General features: G+C 47.0%; 1 protein-coding gene, 1 long non-coding RNA gene and 1 other non-coding gene across 3 annotated transcripts; 2 read left to right on the top strand and 1 right to left on the bottom strand.

Annotated features, from left to right (window-relative positions):
* Positions 1–37: 37 nt before the first annotated feature.
* LOC110571580 lies at positions 38–3,930 on the bottom strand. Its single transcript, XR_002479797.1, has 3 exons — positions 3,802–3,930; positions 810–1,165; positions 38–226 (listed from the first exon to the last, which is right to left on the bottom strand). It is a non-coding gene; the product is annotated as an uncharacterized LOC110571580 (long non-coding RNA).
* Positions 3,931–10,550: 6,620 nt separating this feature from the next.
* EIF5 (eukaryotic translation initiation factor 5) lies at positions 10,551–19,155 on the top strand. The gene is made up of 12 exons (XM_021679862.2): positions 10,551–10,665; positions 10,800–11,010; positions 12,022–12,301; positions 12,395–12,476; positions 12,757–12,929; positions 13,206–13,317; positions 14,314–14,456; positions 14,714–14,872; positions 15,206–15,367; positions 15,654–15,818; positions 16,163–16,297; positions 16,861–19,155. Exons 3-12 carry the CDS (start codon positions 12,230–12,232, stop codon positions 16,948–16,950), a joined length of 1,293 nt encoding a protein of 430 aa, XP_021535537.1. The 5' UTR covers positions 10,551–10,665; positions 10,800–11,010; positions 12,022–12,229; the 3' UTR covers positions 16,951–19,155.
* Positions 13,819–13,942, top strand: LOC123325935. Its single transcript, XR_006540768.1, has one exon. It is a non-coding gene; the product is annotated as a small nucleolar RNA SNORA28 (small nucleolar RNA).
* Positions 19,156–20,817: the final 1,662 nt, after the last annotated feature.

Below are 20,817 nucleotides of genomic sequence, written 5' to 3'. Positions count from 1 at the left end.
CCAGAGAGAAAGCAGGAACACGCAGCATCCCAGCCAGCCCAGGGGTCAGCAAGGATCCTGCATTTGGGAGGGCGGGCCCCATCCGAGGCAACCAAGTTCCCCCAGACAAAATGATGTCACCTGGACACTTTGTGTTCCATGGGTTTAAAAGAGAAAGGGGCCAAGAGCGGAGCTTGACTCCTGGAGGCATCCTGACACTGTGCTGGGATCATCGGAGCTATTCCCGCTGGGTGAGAGAAGAGCCAAGAGCTCCTTAGCGGGAGGCCTGGGGCCCAGCATTCGGCCTCCCTGCCGCCATATTCCTGGCTCTCCCTTCAACCCTCCCCCGGTACTCTTGGGCCTCCCTCGGATTTCCTCACTGCCCCACAAAGCCCGTCAGCTTCCCTCCAACCTGACGGGGCCCCCGTCCCTTCAACGCCCAAGCAGAGTGAAATTTAAGCAAGTGCTCTCTGGCAGATGCCTGCAAGGTAGACAACACTCCCTGGAGACTTGACCTCGAATGTTCTCTCAGCCCACCTTTTTTCCTCATCCTGCTTTATATTGTACCAAGTGATTTAGGTAAAACGTGTGCCCCTCCCCAGGGTGACGAATTGTTCCAGTTTGCCTGGGACTGAGAGGTTTCCCAGGACAAGGGATTTTTGTCGCTAAAACCAGGGAGGTTCTAAGCAAACTGGGCCGAGGGGTCCCCTGAGCTCCCCATCTGAGCCAGCGATTGTTAGTAGCATGGGTTCTGACTTCCTACACACGAGAACTTTGCTCAGAACCTGCCGCCTGGCAGGCGCAGAATAAAAAGACTACGGTTTCCTTACCATGACTTCTGTTGATGGCCCAGAAGGGCTTGTGGGGATGGCTCCGTGCATGCTTACTGGGCTTCGCTGGACTGGAATGGTTGTGAATTCCATTTCTCAACACATGGGGGTCTCCTTTGCCACTCCTCGGGCCTCACCCCTTCCACAAGGGCAGCTACCCAGGTCTATCCCCTGTCCAAGGGGGCGAGTCTGCTGACCACACAGGTGGCTGTCCCCGGCAAGGTCAGTTGACATTTTTAAGTTGTGAACACATGTCCTGGAGAACCTCATTTTGATAGCACCGCATCGTGATCTCCCTTGAGTGAGATGGGTCACAACCTCACATGCCTTCAATGGCCAGGGAGGGGCTGCAGGGGCTGTACGTTCATGAAAGAGGAAGACATCATTAGTGGGGGGGGTTGGGGGGCTTGCAGAACACCCCAGAGCACATGACGACCTAAAGCCATTTCATCCTCCTCCTCCCCCAAGAAATGATCACCAAAACATAACACGTCTGCAGGGACCATATTCATCCTGGTTCTGCCAGTTCATACCCCTGGTTTAGAGCTCTCCCAAAATAATCTAAATTCTCACAGCAGGTGTTAATACCCTGAGAGCCATAGACAGAAAAATCTATCTTTCTCAAAACTTGTTATGTATCTTAGAAGGCCAGCAGAATCAGAGATATGAAAATGTCCACTATTAAATTTTAATCCAAAGAACCAAATGCAAATGACTGCAATTTTGAAAAGGCTGGTAGACACATAGGATAGTATGCATATCAAAATTTCTGGTGACCACTAAGTGTTGGATTTTGTTGGAAAGTGGCAGCTATTACTAAAATAAAAAAATACTAGGCACCAACTTGATTTATGCAGTAAGACGAAATTAAACAAATTTATCTATGTTTAAAAAAAAGATTCAAATTCAAACTTGGAATGATATACTATCGGGTGGCGGTGGGGGGGGGGGGGGACAAAACACATTTCCAGCCAGCAGTGAGGAAGAAAAGAGCCCTGAAATTGTCTAAGATCTAGATTCCAGACCCGTTCTTTCTGAAGCAGTCCATATCTTCATCTCAGATTCTTCTGAAAAGCAGAGGTGGGGACCTCTACCCGCCCAGGCCCCAGAGTCTCTCACTCAAAAGCAGAAACTGCAAACTGGTGGCCCACAGGCCAGACACAACCCCGTCGTGTTTTGTTGGCCTGTGTGGAGTTTTGGTTTTGTTTTGTTTCCTTTGCTGAATGTGGGTGCTTCCGATGCTATTCCCACAGTCCCCACCATTCCTCTGTGCCTCGCGCCCGCCGTCTTCACACCGTGCGATCTCCTGCCCAGCCCTGGAAGGACTTGGGTTTACGACCCTTGCTCTGCAGGGCTAAGAAGTTTCCAACACTGCACTTGACTCTGTTACCGCTTGAATCCCACCGACGGGTGATCTTGATTCATTTTGGTTTCTACTTGTTCTGCCTTCAAATCCCCCAACCTGGTTTACAGGATAATAATAGCTCAAAAATGCTAAAAAGATGTGACCAAAGTCACGGAGGTCGTCAGAGAGCTAACATTTATATTTTCCCGAGGAACTTTTTAAATTGAAAAATATAGAAAAGCATAAAACAGAAAACAAATTTCATACAAATATACATGCGATCGTTAGTAGTATGTATGATGCACATTGTATTTAATTGCAGAAATGTGAGGTTTTTATACATCCGCCATCACTTTTTTTAGATATAGTTGTTTAGGTTATTGTAGGATTTTTTTTTTCTGATTTTGGTAAAATACATGCAACCCCAAATTTACCATTTCAACCGTTTTTAAGTATATGGTTCAGTGGCACTGAGTATATTCAAATTGTCATCCAACCATCACCACCATCCGTCTCTAGAATGTTTCCATCTTCACGACCTGAAACTCTGTCTATTCCCCCTCCCCCAGCCCCTGGCAGCCACCCTGCTACTTTCTGTCTCTGTGAACCCGCCTACCCTTGTGAACCTCATATAAGTGGACTTACACAGTACTTGTCCTTTTGTGACTGGCTTATTTCACTTAGCACAACGGATGAAATTTAAAGGCATCATGCAAAGTGAAATAAGCCAGTCATGGCTTTAAATGCTGACTGTGGTTTTAAAGCAGCAAAGGTGTGTGTTAAAAATAGCCATGAACTTGGTAAATATCTAGCCAAGAGTGACTTAGCCCAAAAGACTTCTTTCTGCATGAAATACCCAAACATGCAAGCAGCGTTTATGAGCTAAACTAAAAACGGAACTCTGAGCACAGGCTCCTGGCACATAAAGCTCAGAATAGCTGAGCTTTACTTACCAAGTATAACAGTACAAAATGTCACACTGGGAATATTGAACGTGGGAGTTGATTGCCCAAGAAAAAAAAATCACTCACCTAATTTAAGGAAACTCAAAATGAATCCATTCTTTCCTTCACAACTCTAGATTGCAAAAGTCCCATCTGGTACCAACTATATTTACTCAGATCGGTACCACAAAATAAAGGTTATTTAGAGCATATGGTTATGGTTTCTGGATGGTTCTTCCATCTACTAGAGAATGCAAAAGATACAGGAAACTGACCCTAAAAATGGACTAAATCTTGTTCAAATGGAAATTAGAAACAGCACCCTCAGGATCAAGAAAATAATCAGACCTGCTGTACGTCAGGCCTTAAAGCCCCAGTAATTGTCCTGGGAAGTGACAGAGCAGTGGGGGCGGCCTGCTTCGTGGCGCAGGGGGGATGGTAAATGAGGTAAGCACTGGGGTTTGGGACGGTAGCTGCTCACCTCGCCTGCCCAAAGGGCAAAGGGTCTGGCCGGTCTGGCACCCGCTGCTGTCCCCACACACCAGCTCTGCTCCCCAGTGACTTTGGCAAAGCTCTGTCAACCCTCTGACCTCAGCCTCCTCATCCACAATGTGGGGCAACAACAGACTGTCCCTCGGGGGGCTGTTTTAGGGATTCAATGGGCTAAGGCACATAAAGCACTAAGGCCACAGGGTTATCTCACCGTCCGAGCTCCAGGAAGGTTGCTGCCCGCTGGGGTGCTTGCTGCCACTTCGGGAGCCTTGTCTCCCAACCGCCAATGCTGACCAAGAGCCAGGTTTCAAACCGTGAGTTGTTAGAGGTCTCCTTTTGAATTGCATCTCCCCAAAAGATATGCTGAAGTCCTAGTCCCGAGTGAGGTGAGCGAGACCTACTTCACAGGAAGTAGTGTCCCTGCGAATGTGACGGAGTTCGCTGAGGTCACACTGGATTGGGACGCCGGGCGGGCCCGGCCCCCAGCACATCTGGCGTCCTCATACGAAGAGACACAGGGACAGGCACACGCAGAGGGGAGACGGTCCTGTGAAGACACGGAGGGAAGAAGGTCACGTGACACAGGCCGCTGGGGGCGACGCCGAAGCAAGCCAAGCCACCGGCAGAAACCGGGAGAGGGCCCGGCCGTGCCCGCACCTTGATGTCAGACCTCCGACCTCCAGAACCGTGAGAGAACACATCTCTGTTGTTTCAAGCCGGATGTGTGCTACTTTGGTCCAGCAGCCCCAGGGCAGCGGGCACACAGCGCGCCGGGCTCGTACCTGCGGAGGGATTAGCATCGGGGCGGGGAGGGGAGGCCGGCGAGGGCGGAGCAGCCAGGCACGGGTGCGCGTGTTGTTGCCCCACATTGCGGATGGGGAGGCTGAGGTCAGAGGGTTGACAGAGCTTTGCCAAAGCCACTGGGGAGCAGAGCTGGTGTGTGGGGACAGCAGCGGAGACGGTGGCTCTGGACTCTCCCACCTTCAGCTCTGAAGGACAGAGACGTGGCTCCTGAAAGAGCCCCACGTAGGAGTGCGTCCCAGCATGCCAGGGCTGCCAATTTCCTAAGGAATCAGAAATCTGAAATCGCAGGTGAAATCTCCCAGGTTCTTAAATGTTGGCTCATGAACGAAATAAATGTACAAGTGGAGAGAGCACCTGCGGAGGTCCATCTGCATCTCAGACGTCCCACTCAGCCACAGGCAGGATGCACAGTGGCCGCTTAAGGAAAGTCAGCGGCCTAACGAAAGCATATCCTCAGCCCCTGGATCCCAACTCCTGTCTGGTGTGTCTTAGAAAAGGGTATTAGAGCCATTAAAATCCAACCAAAGGAAGAGAGGCAAACTCTAGAACCGGGATATGCCAAACAGGATAACGAGGTCCTACCCAGCAGGAAAAGCCCTACAGCCGGAAGTCAGGACCCCAGCCCCAACCTTGAGACAAATCCCCTCTCTGAGCCTTGGTTTCCCCATCCACGAGAGGAGGGGATGGCAGGGCACCGGCCACTCCCTGAGGCGTCGGAGTGCCAGTGACAGAACCCGGGGGGCAGGGCTGTGCAGCACCGTGTCATTGGGACAACCGTCCTAATTCTGCTGGGCGTGGTGCACACAATACCACCTCCCGACAGCCAGCCTGTAACTTCTCCATCAGGCCTGGGTGCCATGGCTGCAACCCAGTCACCAGGACATCAATTTTGTTCTTCTTACTTTGATTCACAGACTTACTGACTGAATGTGAGCTCATGGGATATCTCAAAAGAAAGCTGCAGAATCTACGGTGAGGGAAAAGAGGTACCTGGGCTCCAAAGTCGTGTGACCCCCGTGGCCTTAAGGCAAAGTACAGTCCTGAGACTACAGCACCTGCGGCACCTGGGAATCTGTTAGAAATCGAAATTCTGGGCCCCACCCAGACCTACTCAATCACACTCGGGGTAGGGCCCAGCAATCTGTTTCAATAAGCCCTCCAGAGATTTTTTTTTTTTAAGATGTATTTATTTATTTGAGAGCGAGAAAGAGAGAGCAGGCAGAGGGGCAGAGGGAGAAGCAGACTCCCCACTGAGCACAGAGCCTGATATGGGGCTCAATCTCACAATCCTGAGATCATGACGTGAACCAAAATCGAGAGTCAAACACTTAACCAACTGAGCTACCCAGGCGCCCCCCCAAGCCCTCCAGAGATTCTGATGCTCACACCCTCATTTGAGAACCACTGGCTTCAGGAAACCAAGTCATACACAGATAAGCAAGAGAGACAGCCTTTAAGAAATACAGAGTCCAGAATGTAGCATAGATAATTTGTACTCAAAAATTAGGTCGTGGGGTTTTTGGGTGGCTCATTCGGTTAAACATTTGCCTCCGGCTCAGGTCATGATCTCAGGGTCCTGGGACCGAGCCCCACGTCAGGCTCCCTGCTCAGCGGGGAATCTACTTGTCCCTCTGCCCCCAACCCCCCAGCTCATGATCTCTTTCTCTTTCTCTCAAATAAATAAATAAAATCTTTTTTAAAAAATTAGGTCTAGGGGGCGCCTGGGTGGCTCAGATGGTTAAGTGTCTACCTTCGGCTCAGGTCATGATCCCAGGGTCCTGGGATCGAGCCCCGCATCGGGCTCCCTGCTCGGCGGGAAGCCTGCTTCTCCCTCTGCCTCTCGCTCTCTCTGTCTCTCATGAATAAATAAATAAAATCTTTAAAAAAAAAAAATTAGGTCTAGATAGCAACACTACCCAAAGTAACAGCTGACTCTGCCGAGCATGTAACAAGCTGTGCTTCTGGGTCCTGTGGGTCTGTCTAGTGCTTCACTGCAAGGCCACGACCCACAGCTCATCAGCAATTAGTGAGCTCACTGGCTGGCATGTGGCTGCTTCACCTGGGTGGATAAAATGTGCCAGATCCACAACGAAAGGCAGAGGTGGGAACACGCAAAGATGCTCTCTCACAAAGATCGGCAAATGGCTGTCAGGAATCCTCGGGAATCACAGGGTCTTAGGCAAGAGAACCAGCTGCATGCCACACCTGGGCCTCTTCCAGACCTTCTACTGCACACATGGTGCATTCCCAAAGCAGTGCACTCAGTGTGAGCAAATGCCTTTCCTACTGCCACTAGCCTCAAGCGGGTGAGGGACCAGCTCAGCAGCCATCCACCTTGCTTCCCTGAAGACAGGACCTGAGGCAAGCCAGGTCATCCACATTTCTCCATCTACTGAGTTGATACAATTTTGCACTTTCTTCTCTTTTTCCAGGAATGACATAATATAGAGTCTGATTGGAGTCAAATGCTTGGGAGCAGGAAGACATTCCGTCAGTCTCCAGCGATTCCTCACTGGATGCTTCATCTCTTCCTCACAGACATCTCTGCTTCCTGACTCTGTCCCTTTTGTAGCTGACTCTCTATTCTCCTCAAGGACAGGTCCCCTGCCCACAAGTTGTTTAGCCTAATGAGGAAGGCAGGCAAGTAAACAGGCAAATTCAATAAAGTGCCACCGAATGCCAGAGGTGTGGTGGAAGTATTGCGTGGGTGGGATGGGCCTGTCACAGAGGCAGGGAGACATTCTGCCCAGAGGGTCAGAGATTTCAGGACGGGGACAAGCTTCATTTGGTGTCCACCAGGCAGATAGCTGCTATTTGTTTACATATGGGCCCTGCGTAGGGCCTGCAATGTGGGTGGGGCCTGTATCCCAGCAACTCAGAAATGTTCGATATGGGTGCATTAGATTACCATGGCTTAGGACACTGGCTTTCAACGTAGCCAACGCCTTTGACTGCCTCTGTACTCACCAGATAACCTTCAGTTCCCTCCCAGCAGCTCTGAATGTCTGCTCTATGCACACCGCTGTGACAGGCCAGTGCTGGAAGAAAAACTACACACATCCCCTATAACTCAACCTCAAGCCGGGGAGTCAGAAACTTTAACTAAGAGTGTGCAGCTTTCATAGTGTGCTGGAGGTTAGAGATAGCTAAGAGAGGGACGTCATAGAGGCCAGCTGTCCAACCAGACAGCCCATCACAGAGGGCAATGTCCTGGTCCCTCAGTGGCCCACAGCTCAGAAACACAAGGTTCTTTCAGTCCATGCAGACTTGATCTTGCTCGAGGGGGCAAATTCATGCTAAACAGAACAGACATCAATATCTAAATAACCGTAAGGACAATTTACTAACTTACCTTTTCAGCAGCTATCCATGCCTGCCATCCAAAGAAGGCAGGTGCTGAAATGCATTTCAGGCATTCATTTGACAACAATTTCAGAGGCACGAAGTGCCCATTACTTAGCAAACTGTGAGCACATAATTGGGGGAACTGCAGCTAAATGTGGCGGGGAGCCAGAAGTAGGAGGCAGAATTGTGCAATGAGCCTGGCGTCAAGCTAGAGTTCAAACATGGTTCACCATTTATTAGACAGGTGACTTCGAGAAAATTAATCTTCCTGACTCTGTCCTCACCTGTAAAACGGGACTAACAACACTCCCTCACATGATCGTTAAAGGATTAAATGGGATTACACCTGAAAATTGCCTAGATTTATGTATGTTTATATTTACCTCTGAACGCTGGGTCATGTAATGGTTAAGGGAACAGACTCGGGGGTCAGAAAGATCTCGGTTTAAATTCCAGCTCTGCCACTTACTAGCATGTGATCTTGGGCAAGTTGCTTAATTTTTTCCACTAAGCCTCAGTTTGCTTATTTGTAAAATAGGAATAAAAATTCTCCATAGGGGCTAGGAAGTGAATAAGACAGTGTATTCAAAGCACTTAGCAAATTCCTACGCTGTGAGAATCATTCAATAAACAGTAGGGTTAAGAATAATTTTTTAAAAATTGCCCCTCATTAGACACAAATGAGTGGTACACCTGCTAAAAATTAAAGTTAAAATTAGTACAAACTTTTCATTTTATTTTTTTTAAAGATTTTATTTATTTGACAGAAAGAGACACAGCAAGAGAAGAACACAAGCGAGAGGAGTGAGAGAGGGAGAAGCAGGCTTCCCGCTGAGCAGGGAGCCCGATGCCGGGGCTCGATGTGGGACTTGATCATGACCTGAGCTGAAGGCAGGCGCTTAACGACTGAGCCACCCAGGAGCCCCAGTACAAACTTTTTAAATGAAATTAAATATGGGGCCATCAAACATACCTGCCCCAAAATAATAACTCACATTGTATTTAGCTTTATTAAAAACCAATTCTGACAAGGCAAGCCCCTTACCTCAGACTAGTTTCATACCCATTATTTTCCAACAGAGTTTCTAAAATAATGTCATTTGTGGGCAAAAACTCCAGTGTTTCCATACTGCTAGGTCATGCTTCATGGTGAGCCAGAAACAGCTTGTCTAGGATCTACCTTTTCCGTTGATCTGATGGGAATCCTGGTACCCATAAAGCATTATGCACTTGGTCTACGAATCATACAGCACCGTATACACTGTGTGATGATAATATCAGCTCCTACAGCAAAGACATAAATTACTTCCCTCAATTCTGGATCGCCCCTTTAATTTATTAACTTCCGCACCCACACTGTCAATTTTTAAATGGTTTATAAAGCTTGTAAATCATGGAAGAGTATCCTGAACTTTGATAAAAATCAACATACCTTTCAGTTCCAACTTTCTTGCATATTCGATTGGGCAGCCCCTTACCCACTTCATCCTGTCCTCACCAGCATGCTACTTTATCCAGCCTGGGAAAACCACGCTGCTGCCTGGGACACTTCACCCTGAGAGCTCATTAGAGACCGCAGAGAGCAGGTTAGAACCAATGGCTCCTTTATTTGGCTCTTGGTTTTACTACAGCCAACTATGTTTTCAAATTTCGTGGTGCACTCTGGAAGCGCTTTTACAGTCGCAATTCAAACTTTTTTTTTTTTAAGGATTTTATTTATTTATTTGACAGAGAGAGACAGTGAGAGCAGGAACACAAGCAGGGGGAGGGGGAGAGGGAGAAGCAGGCTTCCCGCGGAACAGGGAGCCCGATGTGGGACTCGATCCCAGGACCCTGGGATCATGACCTGAGCCGAAGGCAGATGCTTAACGACTGAGCCACCCAGGCGCCTGCAATTCAAACTTTTAAACCAAGTATGTTTCTGAAAGAATGGGAGAGTTTCTGTAATCACCTCAACAGAACGAAAACATCAGAGGCTCTTTCTAAATAGTCACTTCCGAGGGACGGCATTGGAACCTCATTAGGAACACCTGCTTTGGGCTATGCTTTGCCCAGCAAGGAAGCCACAATTAACTGGAGGGGTGGGTTCCGGGAATGGTAACCCAATGAGATGTTTGTTTTGAGCAAAGTTACAGTAGAGCACGCTTTCAGGAGGGTCCTGGAGTCACGAGCTAATCTGGGGTTTCCCTCCTTAGAAAGCGGGTGCACAGGAGTGCCAAGCCCCGCCAGGCCTGCAGGCCCGGTGCCCGAGAGAGAGCCAGGCAGGCGGGCCGGGGACGCCGCACGACGACGCTGTCAAAGTGACACCCGGACCCCAGCTTCGGAGGTTAAAAAACAGCACCTGGGATGAAAGACCCAGGCCCTCCAATCATCACAGTCGGCCCAGGCCTAGGCAGCGGGGAGGAAGAATAACTTCCTCCTCGAAGCCCGACAACAGGAATCCCCAGGGGCCGGAAAAGGCAGAGAGGACCTCCCCCGCCCCGCCCCCGGGCGAGGCTGGCACCCGCCGCGAGGGGAGCTCGGCGGGAACGCGGCCTGGCCAAGGCGACGGGGGAGGGGAGCCAACCGCCATCTTCCCCCAGCGCTCAAACCGACAAAGCGTGGCCCCGCAGCCAGCCCCCTGTCGCGGCCAGTCGGCTCTCGCGAGACCGCGAAGACCTCTGGGAAGGGCGGGGGAGGGGAGGGCAGGGGAACGAACCCAGGACCCGGGGACTGGGGGCGGGCTGAGGCGGCGAGAGGAGCCTCAGGAAGCAGGAGGGGCGGAGAAAGATGCGATTGACGTGACATATGGGCCAATTACGAGCAAGCTCGGGCGCGCCTCGGGCCAATGAACGATGCTGCCTGGCGCGGGGGGGCGGGCACTGGGGCCAAGGGTAGCTTGAGCGCGGCGGCGGCGTTGTTCAGTCAGAGCGAGAACATTCCAGAGGTGAGTCCGGTGGAGGGGCGGCGGCCCCGCGCCCCCTCCCCAGTCCTCCCCGCCCCCTCGACCCCCGCGGGCCGCTGGCTGGCGGGGAAGGCGCCCCGACGCCCGCGGCTCACGGCGCCGTCTCTCCGCGCCAGGTCGCCAGGCCCCGGGCGCTGAAGGGTGTGGACCCCGGACGTCGCTGGGACAGCCCCTCCCCGCTGCTCGGCGGCGCCTGGCCCGGCCGCTGCTCGCTGCGCTGCTCCGCCGCCTCCGCCGCCCCTCCTCGGACTCGGGTTCACACGCGCCTCACTTCATCCCAGTCCCGGGCGAGCAGCGTTGGGTTTATGTCTTTATTTGACGAAAACGGTGAGTCCGCGGGCGGGCCGGCGGGGAGATGGCGGCCGCACAAGATGGCGGCGCGCCGCGTGACCCGCGCGCGCGTGTGGCGCAGTTCGGGCGGGCGGGCCCCGAGCCCTGAGCCCCCGCCGCCCTGCCCTCCGCCCCGGGCCCCGGCCCCCGGCCCCCGCCTCTCCTGTCCCCAACTCTTCCGCCCCGGCCCCCTCCCCCCGCCGGGCCCCGGCCCCTCCCCCGCCGCGCGGGAGCGCGCCGCGCGGGCTGACTCAGGCCTCTTAGCTGCATTCATGAGTCATCGCCCGCCGGGGGCGGGGGCGGCCCGGGCCGGCACCCCTCGGCCGCGGTCGTTTCCCGCGGCGCGCATGGCGGGGTCCCTGCCCCGAGCGGAGCGGCCGGTGGCCATGGGCACCGGAGCGGAGGTTGACTGTGTGTGCGTAGAGCGGGGACGGGGAGGAGCGGCGGCGGTCGTGCTCGGTCGTCGCCTCGCTGTCCGTGCACAGTCCCGCGAGCCCGCGTGCCCTGGGGTAGGGCAGGGTCTCTTCCGAATGAGCCCCGGGTGCTGAACGAGAGGTCCAGGGCCGTCCGATTGAGCGGGGAGGCTGGCAGGGCCGGAGGGGGGTGGAGGCGGAGTCGGGAAGTCTCTCCATCGCTGAGGCCTTGTCTGCGGAGGAGAGGAGATGCGTCCGTCCGCAGCTGAAATATGGCCGCTCCACCGAAGCGAACCTTCGACGGGCTGCTGGTGTTGGCTCCGGTGTAAACCCAGCGCAGCTGAGGCAGTGCAGTTTGTTGTGGGAAGCCTGGCGGCTCCCGGCTGGAGGCCCGTCTTAGTCCACACGGAGGCCTTTTATGTGGCGGCAGGTGTTCCGTGTTAGAGGGGAATGTTGGCTGCCCCTCCCGGGAACTGGGAAGCTTCGCGATGTAGCCGAAGGAGGCACACTTACCCGGGAGGTGAAGGGAGGCTTTCTCCTGCGGGAATCACGCTAAACGGAGGGGGGTTGTGTGTGCTCTTCCTTTCTCTTTCAGAGCTGTTGCGCAGCCATTGGTACCTGTATTGGGGAAACATAGCATACAAGCAAGAAGCTTACAGCCTCAGTGGCGAAAATTTTTTCATGTCAGAGACCGAGAACTCTTGCAGTCGTTTATGTCATCCCTTCTTCTCCAGACAGAAGATACCAAAAAGTTGCAATCAAAGATCTCTTCATCTTATTGATAAAGCCACTAATAAGCCAAAATGTCTGTCAATGTCAACCGCAGTGTGTCAGACCAGTTCTATCGCTACAAGATGCCCCGTCTGATTGCCAAGGTAATATTTAGTTTTGAGGCCTAAGCTCTTTTCCTAGATTTTTAAAGACTGCATCTCCTGGGGTAGCTAATGCAAAATTATTTTTTTCTTTAGGTTGAGGGCAAAGGAAATGGTATCAAGACAGTTATAGTCAACATGGTTGACGTTGCAAAGGCGCTTAATCGGCCTCCAACGTGTAAGTAATGCTTCTTAAGGAGTCTGAAAAAGCAGAGCATCAATATGGTTGTGACAACTTTGATCTGTGTGTTTTGATTGAGTTGTATGCTAGTTTCAGGGTTAGTGGAATCTTGTGCTTGGAAACCAATTGATTATTAGTTGCTATTGGCTAAACAAAACTACTCAAGCAATACATTTCAACCCAGTATAAAAGTGTAAGGGAGGGATATTTGTATAAGGGTGAATGAGTAGCCAAAGATTTAGTTAATCTTTCCCTTCTCCCCTCCCCCCCCCCATAGATCCCACCAAATATTTTGGTTGTGAGCTGGGAGCACAGACCCAGTTTGATGTTAAGAATGACCGTTACATTGTCAATGGATCTCATGAGGCGAATAAGCTGCAAGACATGTTGGATGGATTCATTAAAAAATTTGTTCTCTGTCCTGAGTGTGAGAATCCTGAAACAGAGCTGGTGAGTCTTTTTGAGGAAAAACTACATATCTGCTTTTGTGATATCATGAAATGTATGTTCCTGACCAGGCAGAGCAAACTTAATTGGAAATAAAACGTAAAGCAGCAAAATCTTTAAGTTAGATCATTTTGTGAAACTGTCTTTAGGTCATTTTGTGAAAAAATATTCTTACACATTAAGGTGGAGTTACGGTTAGATACTTTAACTTTTGTTCTTTGCAAAATTTTATTATAGGCCGTAGGTGACATACTTGTTTTTACTTCCCTTTTTTGGCAGCATGTCAATCCAAAGAAGCAAACAATAGGTAATTCTTGTAAAGCCTGTGGCTATCGAGGCATGCTTGACACACATCATAAACTCTGCACGTTCATTCTCAAAAACCCACCTGGTAAGTCTTTATGATGAACTTGTAAGATCTTAATGTAATCAGCTAATTGTTGGAAACAAAATGGAAGTTTTTTTGCTGCTGTGAAACTAGGATATAAGGAATATCCAATTTTTTTGCCTTGTTCTCTTGAATCTGTGATTACGAGAGATGTACCGTTAAGGGTAAAAGAACAGGCTGCCACTTAAGCTGTGCTCTGTCGTCGATTTTTAAGACCTGTCCTTTTAGAATAGGTGAAATGGATATTGTAAAACGGGCACCTGGGTGGCTTGGTCAGTTGAGCGACTGCTTCCGGCTGGGGTCATGATCCCAAGAGTCCTGGGATCAAGCCCTGCTCAGGGGGGAGTCTGCTTCTCCCTCTCCGTGCAGCGTGCTCGCTCTCTTTCTCAAATCTTTTTTTAAAAATGGTGGTGGGATCCCAGCAAACGATCTACTTCTGGAATACTGTTCTGTGAACCAGGGTCCTGGCTCGTTAAGCCCAAATAAATGGCTTTAGAACATTGCAAGCAACACTCTGTGGCAGATGATGGAAGTTGCCTGACACAATTTGAGCTTGCTATAGCAATAAAGTCTAACCTATTCCAGTGTTCTCCTCCATGAGAGCAACTGTTATATAGACTTAAACAGTGTTAACAGCTGTGGGCTAAAGTGCAGTTGAGATGTGCTCTTGTTTGTGTTCATGGGGCATGAGAGGGCCAGGAGTGCCAACCTTCACGAACCACCTCATTTTCTGAGATACCACCATTTCATCTTAATTTTAACGAACAGTTAATATCTCTATTTGTGGACATTCCATTCTTACCTGAGTTTTTTTTATATAGGAAATGATAGTGGATGAATTTGGTCTGTGACTCCTCTTAGAATTACAAGTAGCATTGTGTTCACGTAAGGTTTTCTGAGGGAAGGTGCCAAAGCAAAAGGAGGCAAGGGTTCCTCACTGTTTCTTGTGAGGTGTATTATAAACCATAGTGTTAAACTTCTTTCTTTGTTTTGCTGTAGAGAATAGTGATAGTGGTACAGGGAAGAAAGAAAAGGAAAAGAAAAACCGGAAGGGCAAAGACAAGGAAAATGGTTCTGTGTCCAGCAGTGAGACGCCCCCGCCCCCACCACCAAATGAGATCAGTCCTCCTCCACATGCTGCGGTGAGTGTTTGGGGTGAAGGTGTGGTGAGCACTTAAGCTGGGTGAAATACGATACCTGGTGGGGGAGGGGAGCAGAAATAGGGAAACTCAGTTTTAACATTGCAGTGGTATCTTGGTTCCTGGTTATGTGTGGTTGATTAAATTAATGTGGGTCCAATTTATTTTTTTGGAAAATTAACCCGGTGCCATTAAGATGACTAGAAATCAGGAGTATTTTTTTGCATTTTTAAGGCATTAAGCATACTTGTTCTTGACAGGAAGAAGAGGAGGATGATGATTGGGGGGAGGATACAACTGAGGAAGCGCAGAGACGCAGAATGGATGAAATCAGTGATCACGCGAAAGTTCTGACACTCAGTGATGATTTGGAAAGGACTGTTGAAGAGCGGGTCAATATTCTGTTTGATTTTGTTAAGGTAAAATAACTTGGTTCAAGAGCACTTAAATATTTTCTCGATAATCTGTTTCAAGCCTTCGGTTTTTGTTAAGGTGTTTATTACTTTATGCTGATTACCTGGCTTGTAACTTTTCCTCATGGTATCTTTTGAATACTCAAAACTCCAGGCTAATTTTACTTTTTCAAATACTTCCTGAGGTGGTTCCAGGTACTATCTTTGGCGTGTGCTTTTTATTGAAAAATCCTGAAACTATAATAAATTAAGAAAAAAGTCCATGAATGTGGGGACTAACTGGCATCTCAAGACCAAAATGTGTCTCCATTTCCCTGAATTGGTTCCTTTTATTTGCAGAAAAAGAAAGAAGAAGGTATTATTGACTCATCAGACAAAGAAATTGTTGCTGAAGCAGAAAGACTGGATGTAAAAGCCATGGGTCCTCTTGTTTTGACTGAAGTTCTTTTTAATGAGAAGATCAGAGAACAAATTAAGAAATACAGGCGCCATTTCCTACGAGTAAGCAAATTATTTTCGGTTCATAAATGAGATTAGAGCTGTGTGACCCTGGGAACATGTTCTCTGTCATCCTAAAACTGGAGATAATTGATCTAACCTTACCAAGCACGGGAGTATTTGGAAAATACTGTATATAGTTTCTTATAGTTAAAGTAACACACAGATTTTTATGTATTGACTTTTTGAGCCACTGCTTAAGGCCATAGCCTTAAGGAACGATCTTGAGACAATGAGTATACTTGAAACTTCTTTAAAAGCTTGTTAATGCCAACACATTTATTTCCAGTTTTGTCACAACAACAAAAAAGCTCAACGGTACCTTCTTCATGGTTTGGAGTGTGTGGTAGCAATGCATCAAGCTCAGCTCATTTCCAAGATTCCCCATATCTTGAAGGAGATGTATGATGCAGATCTGTTGGAAGAAGAAGTCATCATCAGCTGGTCAGAAAAGGTGGGGAATAGATAGATAGAAACAGGTTCTTGAAGATCAGAAGTTTTATTGAGACAGTTTTGGGGCAATTTAGGAAGAAGTAACTTCTGATACTTGAGTTTCTTCTACATGAAATGCAGTCCCTGGTATTAACTTATAGGTGATTACCACTATGGTAACTTTCTAGTAATAATGGAAGAAAGTATTTAGATTTTTTCAGACTCATTGTTGTTTGCTGAATAAATGTGTCTGTTGAGTCAAGATTAGGATATGATCCAGTCCCTTCAAAGAGCTCAGTGTAGGCGGTTATATAAATTAATTTTTAGATTTCTCAAACTAAGGAAATTGTATTGAACATTTTTTAGGCCTCTAAGAAATATGTCTCAAAAGATCTTGCCAAAGAGATTCGTGTCAAAGCAGAACCATTTATAAAGTGGTTGAAGGAAGCAGAAGAGGAATCTTCTGGTGGTGAAGAAGATGATGAAGATGAGAATATCGAGGTAAACTGTGTTAGGGTTTGGGGTTATAAAATGATAATCAAGTAACTTAAAATTTTTAGATGCAGCAAAACATGTCTCAATTTGGGAAATTATGTTAATGTAAAGGTTAGGGGACATCTCTCCTGCCCCTAGACATGATTGCAAATAGACATATAAATTCTCAAAGGAGTATTTAATTAATGGCAGGTTGAGTATACAGTTGCTAGTTGTCCATAAAAATTAAGATGCTATCAGGCTGAGAGAGAACTTAGTTTTCAAATAACAAAAACTTTTTGTGCAAAGTGTGTAGGGCGCCTGGGTGGCTTTTAGTTGGTTAAGCATCCAACTCTTGATTTCCACCCAAGCCATGATCTCAGGGTTTTGAGATCAAGCCCTGCATGAAATCTATGAAGCCTACTTGGGATTCTCTGCTTCTGCTGCTCTTCCCCATCCCCCCCACACTTCCTCAAAAAAAATGGCTGTGTCTGGGTAGTCCTTTTTCGTTGACCATTGATTTGTATTACTATTTTTAAAACTAAGTTTGTTTGGATAAAGATTTACAATCAATAAAATTGTTTTATCAGGTGGTGTATTCGAAGACTGCCAGTGTACCTAAAGTTGAAGCTGTGAAGTCTGACAACAAGGATGATGACATTGATATTGATGCCATTTAAAGGGGTGGGTGCTGCCCAGCTTAACAGTGTAATGCTGCGAATCTTTCTGCATCATCAGCCAGAAGTGCAACATGTATGTGCAAAAGCTAAAATGGCTTAACATCATGCTACACTTTCTACTAAAAATGTATTGCTGTGAGTGGTCTGTAATTAAGCCCAACAAGACATCTAGGGAGTCCATACACATATCAGTGAGCAGATATAGTTTGCTTATTTATAGCATGTTTCTTTTTGAAAAATTAGTGGTGGACACATTTGGATCACATTTATACAGTTAAAGATTTGATTTTGGTCATTCTTCAGATTTTGGCTCTGAATGACTTAAGCTGAAATGGCTCCTTTTTACAATACCGCACCATCATTAACCTGATAGGATTCTTGGAGCCTGTTAGATTTTGTTAGATGCTGAGACTGTAAAGATGTTCTCAGCAGAATGTAAACATAAGCTTACTTGTAATTATCTTAATCAGCCATTGAGAAATACAGTACTTTCGAGTGTTCAGTCCCTCAAATTGGCATCTGGTAATGTACATTCTTCTCATGCCGAGGTGGACTGATAATCAAATGGCAGTGCAACATCTTTATCTTATTGAGAAGTAAAAATGACCTGAGTGTCCTATAAATAATTTTAAGAGCAGGTTTTGAAACTTGAATTGTGTTTTTTCAGTTTGTGTATACTTACCCCAAATTGTAGTCTTTGGAGTCATGTGCATTGCACGTTGGATGAGCCAGGGGAATTATTACATTAACAAATAAGCATTTTATGTGTATGTAGCTGTTGCTTTGTACTGACTGAGAAAATTCTGAAACTAGGGTGTGATTATATAGTAAGGTATGATTTTATTTGGGGGAAGCAGGAAAAGGTGCACTTAATCTCTAGCAAAAACTGAGCATCATTTTTCAACTTTTATTCTTATGATTTAATTACAGTTTCAAAATGTTAAAGGCATACTGTATTTTTTGTTCATTGTGGATTTTCTCTTGATAATATAGTTTGTTCTTTAATGCCTTTTACATGTGGATACTTAGCTTATGCTTTTTAGGTTTTGGTTGCTATCTTGCCGAAATAAGTGTTGTTGTGTCTCAGACTTGATTTCTGCGCCGCTGCCCCCCCCCCCCCCCCCCCCCCCCTCTCTTTTTTAAAAAAAAAAAAGCTAAAACCGTACTTCAAGTTAAAGCCTGTATTTTGGTGTAAGACTTAAGGTGTTTTTTATTTCACATTGACTATAGCCAGACACCCAAGAAGTCTCATGATGGCCGCTGAATGCAGGTGATTGGGACCTGACCCCAGCCCATTCTGAGGTTTAGATTTGGAAATAACTTGCTGGTGAATTCTTTGCCCAGTTAGCTGATCTAAACTCACTTGATAACAGGTTATGGCTATATCTGAGAAATCATCTTCAGGGGAAAATCTTGTTGCATTTATTCCTTTCCACAAAGTACACTGGGAATCAACAATCCAAAGGGTTAATTTTATTGGAAGTCCTGGCTTACATCATTCACCTCTTCTTTTGTGATCCATTTTCACATATTATAATAAGACCTTAAATAAAAACATACGTAAGAATTTTTCACATGGGAATTATACAAACATTTGATATAATAAAACCTTGTTAGCTTGATATTTCAAGGAGGTAAAAATCAAGTAGTCTTAACTGGAGACCTACAGATTGGTCCCCATCCCTTCCCTGTCCCCCGCCTTTTGATCGATTTTAATGAGTGAAGCAGAAGCACCTACTTGGAGGGAATGTGCTTTGTCACACCAAAGAGATGAAATTTTTACAAATTTACATCTCGCTTAGGTTTCAAATTCTTTGCCATAGGCCAATTTGCTTTCATCATCTGAAATTCTACAGCAGATAGTGGTGACCTAAGCCAAGTTGCATTCAGCATACTCAATGTCAAGCTAATGGGGTTCTGTTACAGTTGGGGGGTTGGTTTTTGTTTTTTTGTTTTTCTTTAACCTGAAGGAAAACCTGTTTGGGGCTTCTAAACACTAAAGAGAAAATGTTGGCTTAGACTAGTATTCAGTCTGGTGCCAAACTTCCAGTGGAATTCAAATCCACATAATAGTTTTATCCGTAGAGGCTATCCTTAATAAATTAATCTTTCACTTTGATCTATTCAATGGTCTTAAAATTTCCTGTTTCAAACAGCTACGTTACTTGATTAAAACAATGTTAAAATTATATTTTGTCTCTGCTTTAATATTAAAATTAATCTAGATTCTTATTTTGTAAGATTGAAGCATTGAACTCTGCCGTGTTTTGTCGCTGCTGCTTTGGATTTGTGTTGGGATGTTTCCTTCCGTGGTTGCCAGCCCCACTCACAAAAACTGGATGCTGCTCATTACTGTGGGTCAGTGACTTTCCTTAGGTCTTGTATTCTTGCTCTGTAACTCTAATTACAAACTGAAAAGATCTGCCTTAACCTGAGTCCTTGAAATCTTGATGGGTTCTTATTTTAGGGAATTGAGACGTCAAGTATATAGTTCTATAATCTCTTGATTAAGAAAGAGAAATAGAGATTGCTTTCTAAACAAGATCTTTCTGAAATTGATGAACCTACAGGTCTAAAGGTTGGAGAAGGGAAAGGGGTGTAACGTAGTGCTCAATGCTTTTCTTGTCAGGCTATGTTGCAATTACCCCTTCTGTTTACTCCAGTGCACTAAGCACTGAGTAAAAACCTTTGACCTGAAGATAACTTAGAGTGGAAAATCCAGAAGGGTACTGGTGCATGCACAGTGTGGTGCCTTTCTGCATTTTGTGTTTGTTGCATTGACCCTCACAGTGATCCTGAGATGTATAGTATTGTCCCAAGGTCACTCATCTAATCTGACGCCTGTGTCCAACCACTTTGTACTGCACTGCAGAGATAAAGATGTGTTTAAAACCAAAACGGAAAGATTCTACTGGAATCTACTTAGACCTTCAGCAGAACAGCCCAACCGTAATTGAGATTTAAAATTTTCTTGAGAATTCTGCAAACAATCTTCAGTGAACTCTAATAGCTATAGTTTTACCTGTCCGTATTCAAGAGTAACCCAGAAAGGCAGAGTTGGCCCAGACTGCGTTGTCCTGTTGATGGTTCTTCAAATGTAGCGGCCCATTGGACTACTACAGTTTCTCAAGGCACTCTCAGGACCAGGACGCATTACCAGTACTCGGTACAGTGCATTTGTTTCTCTGACCTGTCCCTACATAGACTTTGACTCTTAAGAATTGTCAGGTTGTAAAGTGGAGTCATATGGACAAATGACTTGGCAAAGGTCTCAGATCTGGCTTAATGTGGTCTCCAGAGTCTGACCCTGTGAGCCTTTGCTTTTAGAAGGTTGGGAAATTGGGTTTTATGTCCACCTGCAGTAGGATTCTGTATTCCAACCTAAGTATCTGATTCTTTACAGCCAGAAAATGGAACCATTCTTGTGTGCTAGAATATGGGGATCATAGCTACATGAAGAGAATTTTCCCTCAGAACCTAGACCAGGAGAGTACAGTCGTAGGCTCTCAAAGCAGACAGTAGGGTCTGAGTTGCCCCAGTCCCTGCCTTTGGGATGTTATCCAGTAAGCCCTTTTTAAGGGGCATATTCGTTTGGGCTTTGGAATCCGACCTGGATTCTGGCCAGGGCCTCCCTGGATTCTATGTTTCCCTAATGGGGATGATAACCCCTCTGTACAACCCTTGAAATTCTAATTGAAGCCTAATACTGCAATCTGTGGAGATACTACTGGGCTGGGGCAGCCAGGGAAAATTGCTCTGTCTGGGATAGAGAAGGCTAGAGTGTGTGCTGGGACCTCCAGACATCTGGAGCAGAAATCAGAGTAGACTCAGGAGAGCAGTGGGTAGCTCAAAGTTGTTCTTGGCTAG

The sequence above is a fragment of the Neomonachus schauinslandi genome, chromosome 9 (assembly GCF_002201575.2).
Source record: "Neomonachus schauinslandi chromosome 9, ASM220157v2, whole genome shotgun sequence".
NCBI lineage: Eukaryota > Metazoa > Chordata > Mammalia > Carnivora > Phocidae > Neomonachus > Neomonachus schauinslandi.
This window is presented reverse-complemented; position numbering and strand designations above follow the sequence as displayed.

Coding starts and splice junctions, on each gene's coding strand:
- EIF5 (XM_021679862.2), top strand. CDS start 12,230: ATGTCTGTCAATGTCAACCGCAGTGTGTCAGACCAGTTCTATCGCTAC. Junction 12,302..12,394: donor TGCCCCGTCTGATTGCCAAG/GTAATATTTAGT, acceptor TTTTTTCTTTAG/GTTGAGGGCAAAGGAAATGG. Junction 14,457..14,713: donor GTCCTCCTCCACATGCTGCG/GTGAGTGTTTGG, acceptor TGTTCTTGACAG/GAAGAAGAGGAGGATGATGA.